The 22227-nt window shown below is 34.2% G+C and overlaps 2 protein-coding genes, 1 long non-coding RNA gene and 1 pseudogene across 3 annotated transcripts; 2 read left to right on the forward strand and 2 right to left on the reverse strand.

The window, feature by feature from the left end:
* Positions 1-522: 522 nt before the first annotated feature.
* On the reverse strand, positions 523-2258 carry LOC108342600 (benzyl alcohol O-benzoyltransferase). Its single transcript, XM_017580393.2, has 2 exons — positions 1590-2258; positions 523-1502 (listed from the first exon to the last, which is right to left on the reverse strand). Exons 1-2 carry the CDS (start codon positions 2034-2036, stop codon positions 567-569), a joined length of 1383 nt encoding a protein of 460 aa, XP_017435882.1. The 5' UTR covers positions 2037-2258; the 3' UTR covers positions 523-566.
* Positions 2259-4311: 2053 nt separating this feature from the next.
* On the forward strand, positions 4312-5113 carry LOC108341558 (probable 3-hydroxyisobutyrate dehydrogenase-like 1, mitochondrial; annotated as a pseudogene).
* A 2281-nt stretch (positions 5114-7394) lies between these two features.
* On the reverse strand, positions 7395-9137 carry LOC108342721 (benzyl alcohol O-benzoyltransferase; the record flags this gene model as incomplete). The annotated part of the gene is made up of 2 exons (XM_017580514.2): positions 7395-8315; positions 8694-9137. Coding segments are annotated over 2 exons (1365 nt in total), but the record flags the coding sequence as incomplete, so codon positions are not given.
* Positions 9138-11475: 2338 nt separating this feature from the next.
* Positions 11476-12699, forward strand: LOC128197589 (uncharacterized). Its single transcript, XR_008250197.1, has 2 exons — positions 11476-12208; positions 12292-12699. It is a non-coding gene; the product is annotated as an uncharacterized LOC128197589 (long non-coding RNA).
* The last annotated feature ends 9528 nt before the right edge of the window (positions 12700-22227 follow it).

Consider the following 22227-nt stretch of genomic DNA (forward strand, 5'->3'; position numbering starts at 1 on the left):
GAAGCAGTAGAAATGGACAACCTTTTTGACTGTGTGAAACAGTGGAAGAAAATAGTTCGAGTATTGCACCTTCCGTCTGTGTGAAGAAGTGGAAAGGGGATTTCTCCTCGCCTGTGTGAAACAGTGGAAGATTGGATGTCCAAGCATCCTACCTTCTCGACTGTGTGAAACAGTGATGAATGCACTCCTTTCTCGCCTATGTAAAGCAGTGGGGGAAGAAAAATATTTTGACTCGAACCACCTTACCTCACAATATATAATTGTGTGACGATAGCTTATGAAAGAAGAATAGACGAAATTAGTAAGACGGTAGTTTTCTGCTTAGCATTAAAATATAATTATGAAGTTAATATTTTAAAACATCAAAATCAATATATTTATATATTTTGAAGACATAGTTGAAGATTACATTCTCTCATCTTTAATTTATGAATTTGATCTTTAAACCTAATTTCAATTTTATTAATTTATTTAATTTAATTTTATAAATCTGATTTACAAAGGAAAATTTATGCTCATATATATTTGAAATTTACTTTACGAATATTTGAGACTTCCGACATGAACTATAAGGTAGACATGGTTAAACTAGGACTCCCGGTATTAGATTGGTTTTGGTTGCTAAACATGGCATCCAACTCTTTCGCAAACCTATCCATAGCTTTAGCAGGCAACCAAATTGGTAAGACGATGCCTTCTTCTCCTTTTGCACTCCTATGCAAAACCTGATACGTTGCTTCAAGAAAGCTCCCAGCTCCACCTTCAGCCACTCCACCGTACACAGCCTCACCCCACCCAAAATCCGCTTCTCTAAGCTTCAAACGTGTCAAATCTGAAATGATACAAGACCTTACAGTTGTAATCATGCACCGATCTTTAATCACCATCAAATCTGCCACCGAATGCATGTACTCTTCTGTCACCTCACCTTTCAATTTCTTTATTAACTCCACTGCGTACCCAACCGGATTTTCACAAAGCTTCCCTGCAGTCGTAACTGCTGCAGGGTATGCAATAGCATTGCCGTAGTAGCCAACTGGTAAACGAGGATTCAATCTTCCACGCCCATTCACTATCACCATCATGCGAACATCCTCGTCTGCCTTTATCTGCAATGCTTTTGTACGACAGCGCCAGATACATGCTGTGATGAGATCAAACGTTGTGCAGTGCTGAAGGTGGAGCGGAACCAAGCCACGAATAGCAGCAATTTGGGAAGGTCCAAAGAAGAACGACCGAAGAACCATGTCATGATCGTTTGATGCGTGGGTTCCTTTGACTGTGTCTGGGACATGTTCGTATTCGCGATGGTTGCATGTGATGCGAGGTGGATGTCTTGCCATTAGAAGCTCCCTTCTCCAAACTGGTGGAATGGAAGGTTTTGTTGCACCATGAGCCATTTCAACCCACGTGCTCATGAATTGTGAAAGACCAGCTCCGTCACACATGATGTGGTTGAAGCAGAAGGCCAAGATGAAACCACCGCATCTAAGGCGTGTCACCTGTGATTTCATCAGTTCATTTCCGACATCAACAAACTATAGACACAGATAAATAGTTAGGAAGAACTCACATAAAAATTCCAATACCTGTACGAGTAGAAGGGGAGTGTTGGTAATTTGGTGTGAGGCAGGAACATGGTATAGCAGTTCATGGAAGCATGGGAATGGAGGCTGGAGAGAATCCCCGAACTGGTCGAGTGTGACGTCAGCATCGGCCTCAACGAACATGGCACCTTCTCCGGTGCAATCCACCATCAATTTGCGGTGAGGCCCCTCCCTAAGCCTACCCGCAAATGGGTAATAGAAGACAAGTGTTTGCGAGAGTGCTTGGCGAATGACTTGAACTGGGTCTTTCTCTGCCATTGATGCTTGCTTTCGATAAATTTGTATGAAGGGAACGTGGAAACGCAGGGCTTCTTGATCATCAATGTCGGAAAGTGGCTTAACTTCGTGAGGAGTGGGGACAGCAGGAACTACCAACTGGGGTTGGCACCTTCGCACTGTAAACTTTGGAGAAGAAGAAGCTGAGGCCATTTATGTGAGTATTGACAGAGAGACAGAGACAGAGTTACTTAGTAACCTGTTTGTCTGAGTTGCTATAGTACCTAGAACCGTTGCCCTTTTATAAACGTAGATATTTTCCTTTGCTGGGAAAAACATTACAATCGAAATTAGGACTATGAAAAGGATTGATAGTTTGACCAATACAAAAAAAAAACATTTTACATGTTTCTCTTACTTTCTTCGCAGATCAATGCAAAAAACACACGTCTTTTATACTCTGTTTTCACGTTCTCCTTTGTCTCTGAAGATAGAACGTATACAAGTAAAACGTGGGAGAAACCATAACCACTAGTGTAGTGTACGAAAACCTTGAAACCCATTTGTCAATGGTCGTAGCTTAGCCTAACTATTCGAGATTTTAATTAATAGGTTGATACGTGTGTCATGATTTTAATTTATTACATTACTTTTATAAAAATATATCATTTTTAGATTGTCTTCCGTATGTTACATTTACGATTTTTAATAAATTAAATCAACTACACTTTTTAATTAATTAAATTAACCTTTATGTTGTATATATACTATGCGTATAAAACATCTACATACATGATAAATAACTATCGTCACTTTCAACCAAATTTACACTCTTCCACTACATATTGGTCATTGAATATCAACTTTTTCATTCAATATTTTATACTGAGTATCTTTCAACAAAGATTAATATATGATTTATTATAATTTTCATTGATAAAACTGATGTTGGAATTTTATATCTAGATAACTAGTTGCATTTGTTATAATAAGAATGGATATAATAATCTACTTTAATTTCTCAAGGCTTAACATCTTTTATAACAAGTCAAATATTTTGCTTTCTTAACAAATTTTGTGCTCAATAATATACAATATCATCTAAATTATCCTTACAATACACATAAAATACAGCACACACGCAAAGGGACCACAATATTATACTAGATATATCACATACAAATATAAGTCGCGCAGTATATAATCATATATTACGTCTTATTCACAAAATATAAAAAATTAGATATATAATCAATAAGATACATGGATAAGTATAATTCATTCAATTTACTTTATTATATAATAAAAAAAACACCGAAGAAAACATCATCTGAGCTAGTCATTTTTGCTTGAAGTTAAGAATATCTCTTTAATTTTTCTTGAATAGTTAATGTATCGCTTGAGTGAAAAATGAAAATATAATTATTTTACTCACATTCTCATTTGAGTGACCATTATGTCCTTTGAGAAGAAATCCCACTAAAAAGAAAGATAAATTTTGCTCACACTTTTATTTAAGCAACCAATTAACACTTGAACAAAATTCTCAAAAAGCTAAAATATTTAACCCCTAAAACATTATTTTTAAAGTGAATACCAACAAATAACCAAATTTAACATCAAAAAATATTTAAATTAAATTATCAATCGAACTCAAATTTGAAATAAACATTTAACTATATTATCTTTTTGAATTTTTAAATTCATATCTTAAATTATCTATACTTCACTTTTACATATAACATTTAAATTTCACTTAATCAAATCAGCTATTTTATATAAACAGTTCAATATTTTTTTTTTTGTCTAATGTATTGTAAAATCAACACATTTGAGAATGTGAAAAATAGATATACAAAAATATTAGAAATACTAAATATATAAAATATATTAAAATTTTAAAAAATATATAGTTATATATTAATTTATATTTGTAAAAAAAGATCCAAAATGAACCAAGCTCCCCCACCGATATTAGAACACTTATTTCCATACTCATCAACTATCAATATTAAATTATAGGTTTAAGCCCTCGTTTTGTCATCGTTTTTTTTTTTTGTCTCAATCGGGTTCATAAACTTGTAAAAATGAACCAATTAAGCTCTCTCCGTTAATTTATTACTGATGTCGTCTAACTTTGTTTACATGTTATATTACGTGGAATTTGTTATTTAACTTATTATTATGTTTTGTGTAAGTGTTATATGACGTGGTCTTTATGTTATATTATTTAATTTTATGACACCTACCATTTTAAATGAGCTATTAAAGGATGCCAGTTTTGATGTTTGTTTGTGTAAAAATGAAAACTTAATTAGTTCCTTCTTCCTGTTGTCGTTGCGACTCAATTAATCCACCGTCGTTGTCGCGTCATCGATCCCTTTAGGTCCTGATTCCGACAACCGTCGTCTCCCTATCGCTGGAGGTAGTCGGTCCCTCCTGGTGTTTCTTTCCTCTGTTCGTAGAATCACATAGTTATGGGGGAATAATGAATGACAGAATAAGGAGAAACCACATAACCCCAATACCTCCCTATGTGATCTTGAATGTACACCAAAACGGTAATTGTTGTCAGAGTCCCCAAGCTTATGAAGAACACGAACCAGTTGAAAAATTTTATCATCTGATTTTTCTCGATGTTGCTGTCTCAGTGTACATGTCCTCTCTAGAGAAGGAGCTGGTGCCCAATTTACTTATTAACTGTTGTAAACCTTCCAAGATTGAAAGTGAACAACAGCAGGAGCAACCAGCCGTGAGCAAAGGCTGTCACTCCGACGGCGACCGAGGCGCGAAGAACGGAATCCTAGCGATTTTCGCCCGCGGGAGGAATCGACAGTGAAGAATCTGGAACCCTTGTTTTCAATGATGGGAAAGTCAACTACTTGGGAGGAAGTGGGAAGGGGCAATTCGCGAAATTAGCAAATCAGGTGACGATAGCGTTGACGATGGTGGGGCTGGTGGAGGGAATGGTGTACACGCACAAGGCGGGGTTGGATGTAGGGTTGTACCTGGAGGCGATTTCCACCGGCGTGGCCGGTTCGAAGTCACTGGACTTGTACGAAAAGAGGATCTTAAAGAGGGATTTTGAAGCGGGGTTTTTCGTGAACCACTTTGTTAAAGATTTGGGGATTTGTCAGAATATGGGGATTGCTTTGCTTGGTTTGGCTCTTGCTCAACAGCTTTATTTGTCGCTTAAGGCTCATGGTGAAGGATATTTGGATACTCAGGCTCTGATTTTGGTACTCGAGCGACTCAACAATGTCTCCCTTCCTCCCTCTGATGCCTTTTGAATCGTTGTTGGCTCTGAAGCAGGAGAACTCCATGAGTGAATTCATCATTCAATTTGAAAGATTTGCTAGGGTTTAAGGGATTGGAAACAAACGGGTTTCTTCATTCTTTTTCCTTTTAAGGGAGCAAGAGCATATTGCCTCAATGAAGAAATATATTGCTCGATTTGGTCATGATTCTGCAAAACTTGCTCGCTAGGCACAGGGTAAGGAGAAAACATTGGAAAAAATGGAACGTGGTGGACTTGCAGAAAAAGTAGTCGAGGACAAGGTTTTGGTTTTCCATTTTACTGATGTTGGTAAACCAGTCCAACCAAGTGCTTGTGGTGTAGGCGAGACAAGAAGGCCAATTCAGACTCGAATGCACTTTCCTTCTCCTGAAACTTCTTCATCTTGGAACCAGTTTCACCCCTCTTGATTGCCACCTCGCGTCCATCCGTGAGTTTGCCTTTGTAAACAACACCAAAGCTTCCAGCTCCGATCTTGTTTTCTTGTGAGAAATTGGGGGTGGCTGCCACAAGCTCGGCCATGGTGAACTCCTCAGCCCTGTCTGGGTGCTTCGTTGATGACGTTCCACTCCTTTGGCGTCTCATTATCATTGAAGTCTGACGCATAATCATAGACGATATTGAAGAATTGCTATTATTAGAAGCACCTCCACCGTTTGAACCACTGCTACCTCTTATGATTGTAGGCTGCATAGAATTGTGAACTTTTTTCTTCCCGAAACAAACTCCACTCCACAAGCAATAAACTATAGTGCATATTCCAGCATAAGCTCCCACAGAACCGATAATAGCAAATGCCAATAACCCGTTTGTCAAGGTCTTTGATCGCGATGACGAAGGTGGTGGCGGTGCTGGTGATGGTGACGACGGTTGATTTAGATTCTAGGGTCGCACTGGTTGGACCCAATGGGGCTGGGAAGAGTACACTATTGTGCTAATGACAGGTGATTTGATGCCTTCTGATGGCATGGTGAGGCGTCATAATCATCTTCGGATTATTTCAAGACGGGATTGACTGAGGAACGAGAGAGCTGCTCTCTCACGCGTGAAGAGAAGAAGGAGAAGGGAGGACATTGCCACGTGGAATGGTTGATTATACAACAGAACATTCATTCAATTTAATACACATTGCCACGTCAACTAAAAAAAGTTACAACTCAGCATCTACAGACGGCGTTAATGAAAACTTAACGAAGAGGGCTTAATTGGCTCATTTTTACAAGTTTATGGACCCGGTTGAGACCGAAAAAAAATGATGATCCACTTGATATTGACACACAAATACGATAATCAAACGAAAGTTTAAACCTAAATTATATTATTAAATATTTATTTAATTCACTCAAATCTAACATGCAAGTCATAAAATCCTTATATGCAAAATGGAAAACAAAATAGTTTTATATAAATTAAAAGAAAATTTACTCTAAACAAAAATCTAATCGAATCATATTGCTATGTCATAATAAAATTTATAAAATGAAACCAAATATATAAAATCATAATTTATATGTATATTAAACAAAACTTAAAGCTTTAACCTTCATTATTTTTAAAACAATTTTCATTAACATAAAAAAATAGTCTTACGCTTACATAGGAATTATTTGAAATAATTATCTGTTATATAATTATTTCTTAAGCTTAAATCTATCTTTTTGTTTATTTTAGTTTTGAAAAAGTGTAACTTTGGTTTCTATAAGTTTTCGACTACGTATTAGTCCTTTAATTTTTTTTATCATCAAATAGAATTAACTGTTAATAAGAATTGTTTTATATTCTTCAACAAAGTAATATATATTAAAATTAATCATAAAACCTTATGTTTAATATCTTAATAAAACGTGCATTAGAATGCTATTGAGAAGCTGCAATACTTGTTGGTCCTAGTATTCAATAAAATGCTATGAGAAGAAGGAACTTTAACCATTTAGATATCAATAATACTGTAAATTGTAAATGCAATCATATATCTTTTCACCTTAAACTTATATTTCTGGATAATTTTGGAATAGATTTTTTATTTAGAACAACCTAATTAGACTCTAATTAGTGATAATCGTATTTTATCTTTGTTTAATATTAAAGCTAATTCTCTTTACCGTTAATCGATGGATCAGATTTTATGATATGCTCTTCGTGGCAGTCTGATTTATGACTAATTGGACGGTCATCACAACACACCAGTGTATGTCCTTCAGAATACATCATTGTAATATCACACAATATATATCTGTCTCTAGAATCTGCTAAATTATTCCATGAAATACAGATTACTAGAGGGTAGACTTTACAAAAGTAGCAGAACTGGTTTGAGGTTGGTTTTTGTTGCCTAGCATGTGGTTAAACTCTTCAGCAAACCTTTCCATAGCTTCAGCAGGTAACCAAATCGGAAATATTATGCCTTCTTCTCCTTTTCCATTCTTAGCAGAACAGAAATACGAAGTTCCTAAGAAGCCCCCAGCCCCAGCTTGGGCCATTCCACCATACACAGCCTCACCCCAACCAAAATCCACTTCTCTAAGGTTCAAACGTGCCAAATATGACACAATACAAGACCTCACAGTTGTGAATAAGCATCGTCCCTTCATCACCAGAAGGTCTGCAACAGATTGCAGGTACTCTTCTGACATCTCACCTTTCACTTTATTTATCAATTCCACCGCATAACCAAATGGGTTTCTGCATAGCTTCCCTGCAGTCGTTACTGCTGCCGGATATGCAAAACAGTTGCCGTAGTAACCAACAGGAAGTGGAGGATTGAACCGACCACGTCCGTTGACTATGCACATCATGCGAACATCCTCGTCTGCCTCTATTTGCAGTGCTTTTGTGCGACAGCGCCAGAGGCATGCTGTGATGAGATCAAATGTGGTGCAGTGCTGGTGTTGGGGAATCAAGCGCCGAAGTGCAGCTATATCGAGTGGTCCAATGAAGAAGGATCGTTGAACCATGTTTTGGTTGGAAGAAGGAAGGGTATCTTGGACTTGCTCGAATTCGCGATGGTTGCATGCAATGCGAGGTGGGTCTCTTGCCATTAGGAGCTCCCTACGCCACACTGGTGCAATGGAAGGTTTTGTTGCACCTCTAGCCATTTCCGCCCAAGCGTTCATGAATTGTTTGTAACCGGGTCCATCACACATGGTGTGGTTGAGGCCAATGGCTAAGATCAAACCACCACACTTGAGTCGTGTCACCTGCATTTTTATTCCATATTCAACAAGTTCACACGTTTTGCTTCCGCTAAACTTTTTCTGAAGTTAACTACGAGCAAGAATAAGTGCAAGAAACAAGCTACTTGTGAAATTTCTTTTGAACATCTCACATCTTTTGTTAAATTATTATGAGTGTTATACACCCCACTTTGTAATAGGCTATCAGAGCATATCAATGAAAAAAAAATTGACAGAAGAAAGAACCAGCCCATTCTCTCTATCAGAACCTGTAACACTGCCAATTCAAAACTTATTGGATTTTGACAGAAATTAATTATATCAGAAACCAGTTTATAAAATTTAAGAAATCTAGAAAATGAATAAAAAATATGTTGAGATTGATGAGTAAGTGTATTGAACCTGTACAAGTAGAAGGGGAGTGTTGGTAATTTGTTGTGTGGCAGGGACATCGAATAGAAGTTCATGGAAGCATGGGAATGGAGGGTAAAGAGAATCGCCAAACTGATAAAGTGTGACGTCTGCATCGGCCTCAATGAACATGACACCTTCTCCGGTGCAATCCACCATCAATTTGCGGTGAGGCCCCTCTCTAAGCCTACCCGCAAATGGGTAATAGAAGACAAGTGTCTGCGAGAGTGCTTGGCGAATCACTTGAACTGGATCTTTCTCTGCCATTGATGCATGCTTTCGATAAATTTGTATCATCACAACGTGGAGACGCAGGGCTTCTTGATCATCAATGTCGGAAAGTAGCTTAACTTCATGAGGAGTGGGGATAGCAGGAGGCACCAGCTGCGGTTGGCATCTTCTCACTGTAAACTTCAGAGAAGAAGAAGAAGAAGAAGAAGAAGAAGAAGAAGAAGAAGAAGAAGAAGAAGAAGATGATGAGGCCATGAGAATTATGAGATAACAGAAGAGAAATTAAGCAAATGGATTTGGGTTGAGTGAGTGTGTGAGTTCCTCGAGCCAAGTCTCTTTTATAAATGGCATAAAGTAAATTGAAAACACGTTTTCATAATATGATATGATTACAGTGACGGAGCAAAAGTGTTACATTGCCACCCGTCTAACAGAGGCTCGTCTACTAGGGGACACCCAAATTAAGTGCTGCACCAGTCCAATAATTTATATGTATATTAAACAAAACTTAAAGCTTTAACCTTCATTATTTTTAAAACAAATTTCATTAACATAAAAAAATAGTCTTACGCTTTACATAGGAAATATATGAAATAATTATCTGTTATGTAATTATTTCTTAAGCTTAAATCCATCTTTATTTTTATTGTTGTAGTTTTGCAAAAGTGTAACTTTGGTTTCTATAAACTTTCGACTACGTATTAGTCCTTTAATTTTTTTTATCATCAAACAGAATTAACTGTTAATAAGAATTGTTTTATATTCTTCAACAAAATGATGTATATTTATAAAGTTAACGAAATGTGTATTAAAATTCTAATGTGTGAAAGCTCAATTTTAATATCTTAATAATAATTCAGCATGTAACCATTTATGTAATTAGTTACATAACATATTAGTAGCGGATGAAAACTGTGACATCCCAAAAATACAGTCATAACTATAAATTCAGAAATCACATTTAATAATAATTCAGTACAGTTTTTCCACTAAAAATTAAAAACGAACGAATGACCAAGGACGAACGTCCTTGAGTACAGTACAACATTAAGGGACGAACGTGCACAACTGCACGTCCACACAAGAGTTTACAATTAAAACCGAACGTACAAGAAAAATCTGACCGAACGGTTTACAGAAACAATTACCGAACGGTCGAATTTAAACTTAACGAAAACAAGAGGTGATCGAACGACCACTCAGTTCAACAATCACACTACTGGCCGAGCGGTCTCACTGCTCGGTCTTCACTTCAACATTAATCAGGTTCTCCTCTTCCAGCAACTCTTCTAAACGCTCGTCTCCCTCTGCTCACATCCACACGGATGATCATCGCAATGACAAGACGGACGTACAAGGACAAAGGACAACACAAGGAAAACGAAAGGGTAAGCTTACATAATTTAACTCATGCATCAACATACAATTTCAGGTAAACAATTCAACATACATGCATATCTCAACATACACATTCATTACATAACAACCCACTTCAACGTACTCATTAAATAAAACTCAACACGACTGACTGTCCAGACTGTATGAAATCTCCGTGTAGCTACGACGATCGCGCACCCGGGTGGTGTGGTAACTGGCATTCTCATCAGCTGCCACCCGAGGTTAGTCCATTCCGTCCAAATTACAGTTATGTGACGGTTCCGTCCAAATTACAGTTATGTGACGGGGACCTCCTGCCATTCCCACGCATGACATACCCCTTCTATGTGAAGACGAGTAGTCACGGAATATCAGGATCGAATCGCCTGCTAAGTCTAGCCACGGTCACACTTTACAAATTCTCATGATCATCCCTGGAACTCTCATTCAACATTCATACTTTCATTTCATCTCATGTACTGTTCATAATTCACTTATAACCATACACTTTCATCGCTTTGAATCACATACCCTTTCACTGTAATGCCAACAATGATAATGCATACATACACTCTTAAAGCCACGTAGAATAATCAATTAAAATAGTATACTGGCATGAATAAAACATCAATCGAACACTTAATGAGTAAACCACAAACACTCTGACTTACACAGACCGAATGTTATAAGCTCTAGAAGAACACTAGTACATCACGAGTACAACAGAGATCATGATTTAGATGTTGAGGAAACATTTAGATATTTGTGAGGAAAGAACCTGACAAGGCATTGCCTTGCTCCTACGTATCTCCATTTTCGGTGGAGAATCAAGGCCTACGTAGTTCTGGCTTAGATTCTTTGATGAGAATTTGATACATTTGGAATTTTCTGAATATTTTATACTTTTATGATTTTATGAATTTTTAATTTATTAACAGGCTCACGAATTGGCCAAAGAGAGGAAGAACGGGGTTTTCTGATACAAGCCCAACTGTAAGGAGTGCACATAAAAAGATGGAGGGTGAGTGAAGGCAAAATGGCCCAAGGTATTTCCTGATCAATCCTGGATGACTTAAGGCAGGGGGGTGTATTCTTTTAGTACGAAAGTGGGCTTAAAGCCCAATTATCTCTTTGATTCTCTTTTTCGGTCCAACTGAGAAAAAGGGGGTCTCCACTTCCATTGTTGTTGAGATGTGATGACTACACAGGAAAGGGTTTTCACCAGAGCAACCCTTTCCTTCCCTTTTCGCTCGGCAGCAACTTAGAGGCGGCGGCGTTAGCGTCAGGGTGGCAGCGAGTTTGCGGCTCAGGGAGGTGGAGACGCGAATGAGGGTAACCGGCTTTGTCGCGGTGGCGCGATGTTGAAAGTGGGGAAGCGTGAGGAAAGCAACAGCCTCAGAGCGGCGGCAGCGTCCGATTAAAGGAGAACGACGGAGGCAAGGAGGATGGTTCGTGGTCACAGGGATCGTCGCAGCAGTGATGGTTGACGAAGGCAGTGCTGACGGCGGAGATCCGAAGGAGAAGCGTCGAGCTGGGTGGTGTCCGCGGTGGAGAAGAATATTGCGGTGGTGGCGGATAAGGGTCGCACGACGAAGAGGGTGACTCGCGATGGTGATATTAAACAAAGGGAAGGGTATCCGCGGCCAAGGATAGGCGGGAATCAGGGCTCACAGTGACTTACGGCGGAGGTGTTGATGGCTGTCACGGTGGAAGAGACGGTGAGATTGGAAGAGCGGCGGTGATGGTGGCTGCTATGGCTGAGGTCGAAGACGCGACGGTGAATATGGGTTCGATTGGAATGTGACTGGCTCGCGGAGGCCAGACCGAAGAGAAGCCAAGGTCTCCTGCGGGTTGTGGTCACGCGATGGCAGTGATGATGAGTGGGAAGCTGAGTGGCGGTGAGTGCGGAGAGAATGTGGTTCACGGTTAGCTTGGGTTGATCGCATGGGTTCTGGTTAATCTGTTTGTATTGCTTGTGCAGGGGAAAGATGATGACGAGCTTAGATGCGGTCCGTGGACATCTTTCTTACCCAGGGATATGAAACAATGGAAGATTAAGTTCGGACAGCCTTCATGTTGAAAGAAATTGGGCTGGCAAGTCATAATGAGACTGTGATGAAGTAGATGGTTCGGTGTGAGGGTGACCGGCGACTACCGTGGTCGGTGAGGAGGACCAGTGACGACAGCAGTCATGGTGGCATATGGGAGCTTTATTGATTGGATTGAAGGAAGAATAGGAAGAAAGTAGAATTTGATTTTGATATATCTTTTCTGTATTAGACATTAGATATGCAGGGATTGTGGTATGATATCTATGATCAATTACGATGCAAATGATTTACGTATATAACATAAAGGAGAAGCATGCCTCATAAGGTTGATATGTTAAGACGGGAAGAGTACCTCCGTAGCTTTAAAAAAATTTGATCTTGTATCTCTTCTTCTTACTGTTGTGATGTGTTCAGAGCTTCCTCCTCCCTTTCTTCTTCGCGGCAGCCCCCTTCTCCCTAGCCTCCTTCTCTTTTTAAATTCTTTTGCACATGATCCCACCACCAAACATTGATCCCCCGTGAAGAGAAGATAATCATAAAAATGTAATGGTGGCATGTGAACTACAATAATGTTCACGGAGTGGCATATCACTATTCTCTTGCATGAACATGGGACACCAACTTTCAAGTAGAATATAGACGGCTGCTATCATTTTTATTTATTTATTATTATATTTTTTTTTTAACAAAATTAATTAAATAAAATAAAGATAAAAACAAGGTTCTTACAAAAACTATTTAATTTAGAAGAATTGAAAAATGAAATCTACCATTAGAACTTTATAAGAACAAAAAAACCATGTTTTCAAGATCATAAACTAAATAAAGGGGATTTAAGTGTATTTTTTATACCATAAATTACTCTATTCCACTTTTTTTTAAATTTTTATTTTTATAATTATGGTGAAAATTGCGTTCCATTTATGTTCTCATTTTATTTCTTCAATATTTCAATTAAATATGTGAGATTGAAAAGCACGGCCAACTGCAAATAATAAAAGCCGTAGAAATAAGGTACGGCAAATAGTATGGTGAAAATTACAGCTCGTTTAGAATCACACATTTTCTTCTTATCCACCAATGAACTATGCACAACTCTTTATTCTATCAGAAAATTGTCCAAATCTTCGGATTATAATGAAATTGAGATTATGTGATTAATAATATAATTAATTTTCTTAATTAGTATAGAGTTAGCTATTGTTTTAATAATATATAGGTTTAAACTGAATATGGAGAATGAAAATAGAGAGATTGATAGAAAATACTTTTTCATATAGATAGAATAATGAAACAAAATAATTAATACAAAACATTCCTTTCTATCTTGTCTGGATGAATGGAAATTTAGAGTGTGAACATATAAAATTGAGAAAAATAAGTAAATTGCATGAAATATTTATATGCAGGCTAAAAAACATTTTGACTTCTTCTTTTTTTTCTCAACACGAAATTATTTATTATTTTCATATTATACAAAAACTTAAGTTTTTAAAATTATAAATGGAAAGTTTAGCTTCTCTCAATCATGACAAATATGGATAATTTGGCTAAAGCTTATAAGGATAAGTTAAATTCAAAATAATAGAGTGAGTCAAAAAATAATTTTATCATAAATTTTATCGGATTGATAATATAAAAATAGTTGTATTAATCATGCAACAAATTGTTACGTTAGTGAAAAAAAGACAAAAAAAAAACAGCGTCAAACTGAGTCTCACCTTTTAGGAAAATAATCTTTTAAATGTGAATCAAATTTAATCTAACTTACTTAATTTTGATTTAAATAAATTCGATTCTGAGTAATCCTCTACAATAATAATTTTATTATTTTTATAACTTGTTATAACTCTTTTAATTATAATTATTTTTTAATTTTAAATATGTATATTTATAATTTGACATTTTTAAATATTAGAATATTATTTAATCATGTTTCAATACTTTGGATGTTTAATTATATAATTAATACTTTAACTTTTAATTATATTATTTTTATGATAATGTTTGGTGAAATATATAAATAATTTAATTATATTGTTTTAAAAAAATGGATTGATATTAAAATAAATTAGGATAACAAAACATTTTTATATGGTCAATTGTAACATCCCAAAATATAGTAATTACCATAAATTAGAATTAATTACAATTAACAGTTAAAACATGCAGTCTTACACTAATCACGAAATTCCAAAACCGAACGTGCTTACATACAGAGATAAAATACCATATAGCATTATTTCAAAGTTTAAAGACGAACGGTTTTACAAGCTTTAACCGAACGTCCAAAAGCTAGCAGAAAATAAAAGCTACAACTAACGAGCGCTCTAGGGCTCGGCTTTAACCTCTACTTCGACCAGATTGGCGTCCTCCAAATTTTCTTCTTCCAGTGTTTCTTCCAGCAACGCCTCTCCGTCTGCTCACATCCACACGGATGATCATTGCATAGACAAGACGAACGTTCATGGACGAACGTCAACACAAGGAAATAACACAGGGTAAGCTTATTGAATTTAATTCACAAGTCATTCATACACATAGCATTTTCATATTCATAAAAGATCACAACACATAAAATCAGTTCAAACTCTCATAAGACAGACCGTCCGAACTGTATGAATCCATGTACCTACAGGCGTTCGTGCACCCGGGTGATGTGATAACTGTAAACATTCAACAGCTGCCACCCGAGGTTAGCCCTATCAGTCCAAAGTACTCATTAGGACTAGGACCTCCTGCCATTCTCACACATGACCTACTCCCCTCTAATTGAGAACGAGCACTCACGGAATATCAAGATGAACTGCCATCAGCAGATTTACCATGGTCATACTACACAACTTCTCATATTCAAATCATAGAGACGTTCCTCCTTGGAACGCTCGTTCAAATTCCAAAATCATAGTTTCATCTCATATACGGTTCGCACATTATATAATTCCCTCTAAATCACATTTTCATTCTTAGTTCCACTTTCATAAAAAGACGAGCGTTCAGCCCCCTTCATAATGAGGACGAACGTTAACATGATACCGAGAGGTACTCGTTTCTGAAAGAAAGAAAACGAACGCATTTCCAAGGACGGACGTTATGACCACTTGAATCAATTAAATGGACTGACTCTAGAGCGATTCAGCTGATACTTAGAATAATTTAATTTAAAGGACTTTAGATCGAATCCAAATGAGTAAAGACATCGCAAGACCTTTAGATATTGATAACGGATGCGAATTTATAAAAGATATTAACCGCCAGTCAATGACCGAACGCGGTAATGAATATTTATTTACTATTTGGACGAACGCTATTTTCATACGTTGGGAATTCAAGGGTAAGGACGAGCGTTCGGTATAAGACCGAGCGCTACCCATAACGAACGCTCTGGGTCGAGACCCATCGCTGAGGCGGAATATTAATAGAAAGAGAAAATTTATAAGGTAATCATAGTGAATAGAATTATTTATAAATGACTAAGTATATAAGGTTGTATTTTTCTAAGTTTCTCACTTTCTCGCATAACACTCAGAGTATCTACGTTTGGCCGAACGCTCAAACGTAAGACTAATATAAGAGGGCGTTCGTCCTAACACAGTATTCTTTCCAAATGAAAGAATTCTGTTTTCAAGGAAAGTATAAAATACCGAACGGTCAAAGACCGTTCGATAACGAACGTTCATTTTCATAGTATTTCATATTTCCAATCTCAATTACAGTAACTCATTTTTCCGTATAAATCTTCATGCATTTAACTACGCATATCATAGTACATTTCATAAATTTCACATATCATCTCATCATCCAGATCATACATCAAAGATCAATCATACAGATTTCATACTTCATAATTCCACATACTTCATACAGCACAACACATACACATGAATTAAACTTAATAAGCTTCCCTTACTTGGATCAGTAGTGAACAAACGTCCTAACGTGAATAATCCGGATTCGCCCAACTATCACTTCTATCCTCAGACCACTCAACTCTTGCGAACTAAAACAAAATCCAGAATCAAAATTTGATTCAGATAAAGAGAATGCATGTAACCAGATTTGGTTTTGCATGAACCCTAATAACGAACAGCTAAGGGACGAACTTACCAGGATTCAAAACTTGAACTTGTTCGGCTTGATGGAAAGCTTATGACGTCTGGATTGCTTCTACGGTCTCTGAAATTGGATCGGAGAAGAAGAAGGTAAGTTATGGTAGAGAGAAGATGGAGGTTCTAGAGAGAAGGCAGAGAATTTGGAAATCAAAGGTTTAGGGAAGAAGATGAAGCATGCAGAGAAGTGGGAGAGTGTTTTCTAGAAAAGTAATTTCTCTTCCCACGTAGGACGAACGTCCATTCGCCTGCTGCCACTTGGATTCCACTAACGTTTTCGAACGTTCCAAAGTGACACTTGGCAGCTGCATGCAGAATGAGTGTGAGTGCGTTTTAATGGCACTGCACGTGTGGCGATGGTGCATTAATTGGTGTTCAGAACGAGAGGTGTGGGTGTGTTTCTTAATACAAATTCTGGACAGGATTTTAGAGCATTAATGACGTGATTTGACAGGTGGAGGTGGTTTAAATTTTCGAGACCTTAGATCAATCCATTTAATTTATCAAATCATAATGAGTTGAACGCATTATAAAAAAATTTATTTGTGAAAAAGTAAGTCAAGTTGAAATAACTTTAGTTCAATTTATGATAAAGAATAACAACTCATTCATAAAAAAATAATATATGATGTAATATGAAAAGATATGTAAAATTAAAAGTATTGTTTTGTATGGTTATTATTGATTATATATTTGTGCCAATAAAAGTTAAGGTTTAAAGATGTAGTAAAAATAAAAAATTTGTGTCATTTTCAATTAGCATACAAGGGAGTCGGGTTGAATGAATTAGAATTAAATTCAATCTGACTAATTCAATATAATTCAAATATAATATTTTAAAATTTATATATAGTCATTTAATTTATCAAGTTAGTCATTATCTAGTTAATCAGATTTGGATGGTTCATGTTGTGAATTAATTCATTAAGTTTTCTAGATTGAGCATTTATACTAAATTATTATTTTTTAAATTAAAAAATTATTTTTATTTTTAAAAAATGACATAAATATAAGGATCACATGTTTTTTTAATTTTATTCTTTAACTATTTTTTAATTAAAATAATTATTATATCTTTATTACCTTTAAAGTGATTGTTTGTTTAAATTTAACTTTTTTTATTTGATCGTTTTTCTAAACCTAACAGTTTTATGAATCAAAGAATTATCTACAAAATAAATCAAAACTACTTATAATAAAATTATATAATAATTATTTATGTTTAAGTTTATAATATCAATAATAATAATTTTATTATGTGTTTTGACTAGTTTTAAAAATAATTATTATAATGTGATTTTATTAAATTTTAACAAAATAATATCACATTAAAAATAAATTTTAAAATTTAAAATATATTTATAAATTTACAAATATTGAAATATAAATTCAGATTGAATTGGTATTCATAAAATTCTATCCTATTATCTAAACTCGATAAGTATTTTTTTTTATTCAATTTTATTCATCCAACATATCGTTTATTGAATTCAATCCGTCGTTTAAATTTGCTTCCAATTTCTTCCTATGCCGGTGGAGGGGTTTTTTTCTTTTATTCCTCAACCCATAATAATTCATAGGAAATTGTCATTCTTATCCATAGTTGTGTTATCTTCAGTTAGTTGTAACAAACATTTTTTTGTCACATATTAAATAAGGTTTCACCTGTTTCTGGTAGTAGTTGTAGAATGGTCGTGGAATAAGGGACACAACTAAATATGAGTCTAAATCAAATCACTCTCCACAAAAGACAAAAATCTATTAACAATTTTATACTTAAAAAATCCTCTGTATGTATATAAATATATAATATAAACTTAAATTATTGTGTGAATATTTAAGAGTAAATATTTTAATAATATTAATTTTATAAAATTAAGGATGATTTAAAAAAGATTTTGAAGCTTTTTGGATTTTGTTAAAATTTATAAGATTATCTCTTTCTTTTTGTATTTTGGTCTCTACTTCAAAGATTTAAATTATTATTATTATTATTATTATTATTATTTGAATGTTTTAATATTCAGGTGAAATTTCGTTAATAATTTTAAGGTTTAATCATTTTCGAGGTTCCTAATTTTGCTAAGAAGTCTCAATTAGGTTTTTATTTTTATTTTTTTTTTCAATTGGGTTTCTATTTTCGAAAAATTAAAGCAATTACATTCTTGTCGTTAGTTCCGAACGGACACTATTAAAGGAGGTGTCACGTATCAGTTCCTGGTTTTTTTTTAATTTTTGAATTATTTTATTTTTATTTTTATTTTTATTTATTTTAAAATAAAATTTAAAAATGCCAGATGTCAAACTGATATTGTGTCACGTGACAATGATAATGTGACATGGCACTGACAGTGCCACGTGTCATTGCATTATTTTTATTTAACAAAATAAAAATACAAAGACCAAACTTAGACTAATGCAATGACAAGTGATCTGACAGTGACACGTGGCACTGTTAGTGTCATGTCACATTGTCATTGTCACATGACACAATATCAGTTTGATACATGACATTTATAACTTATTTTAAAAAAAATAAAATATAAAAATAAAAATAAATAAAAATCATTAAAAATTTACTACGATTGATACTTGACATCTCTTTAAACGATGTTAGTATAGAACTAACGGCAAGAACTTAATTGCTTTAATTTTTCAAAAATAGAAACCTAAAAATAATAATTAAGAACCTATTTGAGACTTTTCAGAAAAATTAGACACCTTAAAAATGATTAAATTTTAATATTTGTTATCACCACGCTAAATAATAATTTTTAAATATTTATTTTATTGTTAACGTTGACTAAATCAATATTAATTCTTAATTTAAATGAAAAAAATAAGATCGACAATGTGTCATTGAACTCCATATTAAATAATCAATTTGAAAAAAAAATACTTTTATAATTAGAATTAGTTAAATGAATGCTAACTTAGTTTGAAAGAAAGTCTGAGTATTAAATGAAAAATAAAAAAGGATGTCCAAATAAATAACATGCCTTTTTTTAACCTTACTTTCCTAGTAGGCCTTCCCCTCTTTTATTTCTCTTATAATTTTTTGAATCCTTTATTTAATAATGCACAAACTAAAAAAGTTTGAATAATCAAATCAAATCCATCTGCATTCATTATTTTTTAGGGTAAACATTGTGTTAATTTACAAGCACACGCTATATCATATATCCATCTCAAAACTCAACCACAATTGTTATTATCAAATCTCATATGCTAAACTGGATCGAACTCCTCAATAATAAATCCTAAAATATAGTTTGATATATATTATACCTTATACTTGCCTAATTTAAAAGTGTCACTCATAAGATTTATATTTTTTCAAATAATGTTTTTATTTCATTATGTTGTAAGACGATAATATTATGAATTGTATCCCAATACGAGTACAAATTTTCTATATTGTTTTTCAATATTTTCTTCAGAGTAAATTCAATCTTGATACAAATGACATGAACAATATCATTAAACATTTAATAAAAATAACTAAATAAAATGAGATTCAAACGTACTTATTTAATATTGTATTTCCTAAATACATTACTCAGTTTATCCATGTTTTTCCAAAGTATTTCGTATACCAAATGATCTAAGAGTCATTGACATATTCAAAGAATAAAAGTCATGAATTATAAGCATGATGAAGTTGATCAACACAATAGCTAAGTATTGACTCATGTTCAAAACCCATGACATGTTCTCATGTTTTCATGTTTTCATGACAATATCTCATGCCTCAACAAAATTGACTAACATTTTACACTTGACTTGCAATTTTTCTGAATGTAGAAATGACATAGGAGATGATAACATTAAAGGAATACAATGCAAATAACATTCATCAAAGTTATATCTCTATCGCTAATAGTGACTTGTGGATCATCCTCATATGTCATAAATAATCTCCTGACATATCCAGAGTTCAAGTGAAATTATTTTGTCGTTCACTTGATAAGAATACAAAGACAGTTCAAAAAGTTAATCTTGTTGATGTTACCACAACTACTCAAGCAATGACAATAGATATTTGTTGGTTTTGTAGGTGCTATCCGTCAAGAAAACAACATTAAATGCATTCAAAAAATTTGCTACATTAGGATGTGTTCAAAAGAGGTCATTTATCACCTTAGTTTTATCTACACATCTCCTCTAGTGGATGTATTTATCACATTCTAACATCATCACCAGTTGTTGTGATTCAGTTCTCAAACCTCTTAATAATAATTTGTAAATGTATCTTGCATTATATATTTGCTTGATTGATGTCACATTACACTCATTATTTTATTTGAGAGGAAGGAGAATGTTTGCAAACTTCACTTTACTCTTAGTCATATCAACAAACAATGAGTACTTCATGGATTTTAACCTCCCAACAAAAAGGTGATCAATTAAAGTTTGTGAAAAATCATGGTTATGATATCTACACATTACTTTCAATACTCACCCCTCTCCATTAGAATTTGTTTTGCCTCTCAATTTAAAAAGACAATCATATTTTCTTGTGCAGGATATACTAGTTTGAATATCAGATTTTTATTTTATGTACTTTCCACCCCTTTCATATCCTAATAATATATACGTCTTTCTTCTAGGTTAAAGATTAGTTTTATCATATCTTATAATGAAAAAAAAAAACAAGATCAAAAGCAATCTCTCAAAACCTACTGAATTAACGCATCTTGTGTGGAAAAAATATGGTCAGTTGTAAAGTTATTTGTGTAATCTCCCTTGCAAATTTTATTTATAAAAGAAGAGACATCTAACATGAAGTTGAAACTTACTTGTGATTTCATAAAACTTAAAATATAATCTTTCATCTTAGACGATAACCAACTACAACATAACATCAACATAGAATACTTGTTCAATAATAATAATAACTAGAGATTAAGAAAATCATAAAACAAAACTAGCATAACAAATTAAAAAAGTAATAAAAAAATTAAAAAACATTACTAGATTTTGAAATTATAGAAAAAACTTAATTGAATTTCAAAATCTCGTAAATTTTTTTAATTAAATTTTGAAATTCGATAGAATTTTCTCAACCAAATTTTAAAATTTAGTTAATTTTTTAAATCAAATTTTGAAATCTAATAAATATTTTTACAAACCGAATTTTGAAATCTAATATATATAATAAAAATAAATATAAAACTTTAAATGAAGTTGATTAAAAACTATAATCAATACATGTACTAAACAAAAATGAACGAAATTTTAAAGAAGATGAAGACGAAGGAAAATGAAAAAAAAGCCGAAAAGAAGAAAGCTGAACAAAAAGAAAAGAAAATAACGTTACTTTGAAAATGACTTAGGAATACAAAGTCTTAGTAAATATATCATTCTGGACAATAATATAGTTGATAAACAATAATTACTGCTTTAATTTATTTTATATTTATACATACATACATATATATATATATATATATATACTTTAATTTTCCTAATTTGATTTCCCTCCCATGTTCTCCTTTCTTATTAAAGTCGTCACTAGACCCATTCCCCTGCACTCCATCTTTTACCTGTAAATTAAAAAACCCTAATTTGCAAAACCTTCGCTCACTAATCTCCACAACTGCACCTCCATACCTCATTTTTTATTTTCTTCGTTCTCTTTTTAAGGCTTCTTCCTCCATTGATTGTAGAAGTCATCGCCGACAGTGACATGAATGGGTCGCTGCTTCCACCAAGCTAGGGACGTCATCGGCGACCAAGAGCATTCCCAATACTGTC

Source organism: Vigna angularis, chromosome 6, assembly GCF_016808095.1.
Source record: "Vigna angularis cultivar LongXiaoDou No.4 chromosome 6, ASM1680809v1, whole genome shotgun sequence".
NCBI classification, from domain to species: domain Eukaryota; kingdom Viridiplantae; phylum Streptophyta; class Magnoliopsida; order Fabales; family Fabaceae; genus Vigna; species Vigna angularis.